Source organism: Morone saxatilis, unplaced genomic scaffold, assembly GCF_004916995.1.
Source record: "Morone saxatilis isolate NCDOM2014 unplaced genomic scaffold, NCSU_SB_2.0 Contig17, whole genome shotgun sequence".
Classification (NCBI taxonomy): domain Eukaryota; kingdom Metazoa; phylum Chordata; class Actinopteri; family Moronidae; genus Morone; species Morone saxatilis.
In genome coordinates this window covers 25,832,668-25,838,960 of record NW_023339729.1, presented here as the reverse complement: position 1 = coordinate 25,838,960, position 6,293 = coordinate 25,832,668, and the positions used below count along the sequence as shown (strand labels likewise).

The window sequence follows — 6,293 nt, the reverse complement described above, 5'->3', positions numbered from 1 at the left end:
GGAGCACAGGAACTGATCTTCAGATGACAGATAGTTGGCAGCAGCCATATCTACACACTGAGGACAAAATTAAATGTGAAAAAAAAAAATTTAAACGCAGTCTTGAATCTCATTTGTTACATCAGATAAAAAGTATACAGCTAATGCACACTAGTGAGTCATTACTCATACATAATTATTCATTACTCACCAGGAATCAAAAAATGTTGGATTGATTAAAAATGCAGAGACTGTGCTGTGTTAAAACCTTTTTATTACAGACAATTATTGTCTGTACGGTGGACTTTGTCACGCTCAACTCTCTATTATCAGACTCTGTTCATGTTTCATTTGTCTCAGCTACATAGGGCTGGGCAGTAAGGCTGTTGTTGTTAAATATTAACTGCTGGCAGTTAAAGATACTCCGACTAAGGAGAGGATGGCTATAGTCTAACCTGTGAAACCCACCTTCCCTTCGACGACAAGCTTAGAGTTACGATCATTCAGATGTGGTTGCGTTAGGGGTTAGAGGTCAGGTTATTGAATGGAATTGGTTAAAACCCAATTAACCAGAAAGGTCGGGCACACTAATTCATCTGCTTCTTCTTTTTGAAATCCTTGACACCAGACTAAGCTAAATCAGCTGGGCTTCAAGATGGACAGTTTCCTTCAGTGGAAACCGTATTTCTACTTCATAGTACCGTTCTAACTCACTTTTGGTACCTCTACTTCATTTTCATTTTCAAATGCAGGTAGTACCCCCTTAACATAGAGCTGATCATAGAGACGCTATTCTATTTACAGCCACAATGACAACTAATCCCATTTAACTGTGGGGATAGATTTTCTGATTCTCTTCATCATTCATTCTCTCCCTAGAGGCAGGCTGCTTGTGTGGCTTAAAATGTAAAAGTGATTGAAATATTAGGAAAGTCATTTTAAATTGTCACTTGTCTGACATGTCTTTTTGACAAGATCCATTAAAAAAGTGAACAAGTGTAACTTCCTCTTTCAGTGGTGATTTAGTTTGGTGTTACAGTTTGTTGAAACACAGTATATATTACAGTAAGTTGTACTCACCGGTGTTTGGCAGAGGCTCTGCTGGATTGTTGAGAAAGACCAGACGAGCTCAGTTGAATTTGTCTTCAGAGAGAAACAGAGAGACTTGTCTCGACTGCTCCTCTGCTGTCGCTCTGACAAACTTTCAGTTTCATCTGAGCAATGTGATGCAAGAAACTCTCCTGTCTTTCCAGTGCTGCTCAACCTCTTATCGCAGCTTGTTTGTGAGGTTTTATTGCCTCCTTCAAGTCTGAACATTATTTAAGTGATATGACACAAAATTAATTTAATCTTCCGGGAGCAAAGCAACAATAGACCTTCTTTTATCTTTTCAGTTGTAGAATTAACTTTTTGTTTAAGTTAACAGCAGCAGCCTCTTTAAAGTAACTTATAGCTCTGCAACAAACCCACTGTCAGTCCAAAGTTCAGCTTAGTGCTTATCCTGTGTTTTAATCTTTTTATGAATCTGTGGCTCTAAAATAACTTCCTTTTGGTGTGCTTGGGGATGACACTGAGCAAAGGGCTGCATGCCGGATTCAAACCAGGGCCGCTGCAGCAAGTCCGTACATGTGTCGGCAGCTCTACCCACTGAGCTAACCAGGTACCCTTTAGTGTGCTTTTTAATAAGACAAAACATATGTAATGGCTTCTGAATAATTATTGATCAGAAAGAAATAGAGAATGTAAATGAGTTCAAATATCTGTCAATAGAAATAGAAACTAACCATAACTATTTTGATTTGTAAGATCTAGTTCACCCACAAAGGCCACCAAACCATGCATCCCATGATTCTGTCACATCTTTCTTATTGTGTTATTGTCCGGGGCCAGGAAACCCATTCACACAGTAAAAAATGCAAAAATTGTTCACAAAACTCATTTAAGTGAAAAACTATTTCCAAGAAACACAATAATGAATCTGGTTCACAGTTTACTAAACTATGTTTGAAATTGTGTCCAAAACTCAAAGATTTAAGTTTTTCCAAAGAAGAAAAGAAAATTCTTCGCAGTTTAACTGTATCTCAATAAACACTGCTTATATAAGATATGATACTGAAACAATATAATCAAAAGGTTAAAGATTATTTGAAAGTTAAAGGATTTTAAAAGAAGAAGAAAAGAACAGAATTGGAGGATCCAGAACTAAACAATTTAGTATTTGAAATGGCCGAGTTGCCCGGTATACTTATTTGAGCATACAATAATATATAATATAAAAAAACTAAAATGCCACCCAACTCTATACTCGGGATTATCTTTCCTATGGAGAGCCAAACTGCACACCAGCTATCCAGCCAACAGCATCTCGTCCCATTCTCCTGTCCAATTAAACATCACGCTCCAAATTAAATCTGCCATGTGATTTTCATGACCAATACATTTGAACTATAATTGCCCAATCAGTAAAGGAGACTAGATAGTATAAAGAGCTGCTATTTGACAGCTGACACACAGTGTTGGTGTTTTCCCCTGCAGCTCAGATGACTTCAGCAGATAAACTATCGACAGGTTCGATCTAAAGACAAGACCAAGATACTTCTTTTTCAAGTTCATTACTTAAAATAATTTATTAATCCCACAGGGCAGAAACAAGGGCCACCATTACACACTGGACAGAAAGCAGGCAATGAGAGCACAACACCATGTTATATATGACATCAATATGTATGGATGTTGGTAATGTTGGTGACATTAACACAAATTATAGAGGTACCATTCAGTTCTAATTGTTATACAATGAAATTACTCAGGATGTCTCCTGGTATGTATGAAACAGTAAACTCTGTTCAGTAATAGACCATCTCTTGTTTACATAAAATGACTTTCTCACTGTATCACTGAAGGAATAAGAAGAAAATACAGTAATAACAGAAATATTTTCTCTTTAACAAACCTACACAAAATATTAATTCAAACCCCTTTTATAACAGGGAACTCATACATGTTCTTTGTCTGAATCTGACTCTGAATTTGATGACACCCACTGAGAGACACAATGACAAAAATGGTGACGCAATGAACCAAAATATTCAGATGAAAACAAAGGTTAACCTGTACATTACCACTGAATATGTACATTTAATACATAATGGCTGTATCAAAGCGCGGCCGGCTCGCCGATAGAGGGCGCCTGGCGGCCGAACTCTCACCACCGTCCAGTGGGAGTATATATATATTATCCTCAAATAAAAATCTGTGTTAATTTACATGCTCAATAATTTTACTTTAGAATGTGTTTAGAATCCTCCAAAATGATCATTTGCATTCACTTTCACCATTCAACGTGGTGTAGCCTAGTAGCTCAATAGGCTGTCTTCCCTGGGCTCCAGTTCGCTCAGCACTACCAAGTGCTGGAATTTAAAAGCCCAATGGTTCCCGGTTTTGGCTACGCAAAAAAAGTTAATATTTTCCGCAAATCAGCGTCGTCAAATTTTTATGGTTTGGGGGCTTCATGAAAATATTTCGGCCCAATTTGTACCAAAGGTTGACTAAACACGTTAGCGGACAATTTACCTTCAGAGAGGCATGGCGAACGTCGAGTGCATTAATGTAGTCGTGGGAGTTTCAGCTAGCTCCCAAAATTCCAGTTAAATCTTCTACACCTGTATCCCCTTCGAAAGAGAACAATTAGCGAAGAAATTAATGTAAAAGAACTTGGACCAGACAAGCCAGAAAGTAATATAACCCACACAAGGGGGGCCGCGAGAAAAAGTAGAAAACCTACAAGAGAAACCTTTTCCCGAAGTTGGTATCGATCAAGGCTTGATAACTAGCTGTGGGTACGCCAATGCAATCTTTGCTTCACTTGCTTACTGTTTAAAAAACAAGTTGCTTGTGACAGTTTCGTGAACACAGACAGGGGTGGACAGACCTGGAAACATCATGTCGAGTGTTTGTGGATGCCGGGGGGTGGAAAGGCAGGTTTTAAGTTGGATGAGGACATGAGCATGAGTGCAATAGTGGGCGAGAACTCTGTTGAGAGCTGCAGTGCGTGGATATGGCGAGATTAGCATAGCCTTTGGGACAGCTAGGATCCGAGGAGGCACCTTGCGATGTGCTCGATAGTAGAAAGCCCGTGATTACGAGTGAGGTTGTGATACAGGAATCGGACTAATTGATTTTTTTGTTTTTGTCAATAGATTCATTGATGTAGTGATAAGTTTTTGTGGTTTGCCTGTTAGAATGCTTTTGTACCAGTGGATTCATGGAGATGGAGACTTATTGTAGGTTCAGACAATTTGGAGACCAACCTGGCTGAGGAATATTCGCGGTGAGTACGTACATGCGTTTGAATCTTAATGGCTCAATCGTATCTAGACAATTAGTAGTTTGGGGTGGAATAGGATGCACTCTGAGAAATAGTACATAGGTTCTTGCCACTGAGTTTTGGATTGTTCCAATAGGCAACTTGTCAAGACGCGTTGAGGAAATTGCTATACTTGTTAGACTGCGATCGTTGTGGAGTCAATTCTCAGGAGGACCTCTGACAATGAACTTGATACTGCTGTGATATGGAGAGCGGACAAACATCGCGTAACTCAATGGATTGTGTGTAGACACTATGAAATCCTAGTGGCGAGAAGACGAGACCAAGACACAGTAAGGCATACATCCCACAAACATCTGTCGCGAATCAGCTTGGTGCTTGGGCTAGGGGTACATAGATGCCGGTCTACGTCAACGAAACATCTGTCGAATGAGATGGTGCGCGAACCTTGTTTCAGATTTATCGCGGGCTTTCCTTAAATGCGACCGTTGATTTTTTTTGATGGCCTTATACTGCATTTATTTGTTTTGTAATTTGTTGCTTGAAAGTCACCAATTTTCTTTTTTTCTGTCTGGGTTATACAATGTATAAGCACGGAATAATTCTCTCTTAGTTGTTCTATGATTTGCCTGTGCATGCACTGTCTAGGTGGTGTGTGCGGGAGCTGTGCCACACGGTGAACCGTGGTGGACGTAGGCAGTTTCAAGACTCTACGAGTTTGGAGCTTACTACATTTCACTTATCGTTTTGTTATGACGCATTCGAGGGTTATATCGTACTGGTATTCGTCATGTCGAAAGGCAGTGGGCAACATCTCGCACATATTCCCATGAAGGATATGTAAATTCGGTGGGCCATTGGAATTTTTTTTATTTTTGTCATTACTATTTGTATATTATTCAGAAATAAGAGTATGATAAGTGAAGCTATCTAAAAATGTAATTAATTAAAGAATTTTTTGTTCATTAGACAGAGAGTTCTGATTTAGGTGTAAGAGATTTAACATCCAATATGCAAGTAGGATGTAAGACGATTACCAGGCAGTGCTGGAATGAAACTGGTGGCACAACCCCGACTCCAGGTGCTTTGAGACAATAGGCTCGGATATGAGAACTTTTACAGCGTGCCTGTGAGACATAATGATCAGTAGATTAAACTAGATCCTAAAAAAGAAAACTGGTGTAAAGTGCTTCCAAACCATATCGAGACAAGGAGACCCTGATGCCATATCTAAGAGAGAGGCCGGGGGTTGTAATGAGAATGTTTGGAAGATGAGGTTTTTTCTGTTTCTTCCTCGGCTTATTTCACAAAATCATTCCACAAATTATTTCACCATCATAGTATTTAGGGGACGCAAATTGACCAAAATAAGCGAACAACAATATGAAGTCTATGTGAAACTTGAAATTTACCCACACCACGAATTTTATCATTTGTGAAATGATTTGGGGATCTTCCAGCTGGGTCACCCCTAAAATGCACAAGAAGCAGAAAATCACATTAACAAAATTCAAACTTTTCTGGGGGAAGGACCCCAGACCGCCAAAACATAAAGAGCCCCAAACCTACAGTAATTTTTTCGAACGCCACCACCATGTAGACATTGGCTGTTAACCAGCTGCAGAGAAAAACATAGACTGCTGTTTCATCGCAGGGAACCAGAGGGTTTCACTCACCAGCATAAACCAGGCCCTATTCAGGTAAGGCTATGATTTTTTGCAATATTGGCGAAAACATGCCTTATGTAGCCTAAAACGATAAATACATAATCCACATGGCTGAAGGCAACAATAGAACTTCTCCATAAATATCACAATTTTCGTCAACCCAATGTTATATTATGAATTATTTGTGATTGAATCTATTTTGATAACATTGACTAAGCCAAAACCAAACAATAAACACATAATTAATAGACAGTTCCTGGATTTATTTTGTATCTTCAGCAAGTTGGTTTCTGATAAAGTAAATGTCCAGGGTTGGAGAA

The 6,293-nt window shown here is 39.1% G+C and overlaps 1 protein-coding gene across 1 annotated transcript in view; it reads right to left on the bottom strand.

Moving 5' to 3' along the window:
* The window catches only part of LOC118326967 (GTP-binding protein 2-like), a 15,104-nt gene that overhangs the window by 7,936 nt on the left and 875 nt on the right, over nt 1-6,293 (bottom strand). The window contains exon 2 of the mRNA XM_035660130.1: nt 5,719-5,777. Coding sequence (XP_035516023.1) covers nt 5,719-5,777 — 59 coding nt within the window. The remainder of the gene's footprint in view (nt 1-5,718; nt 5,778-6,293) is intronic.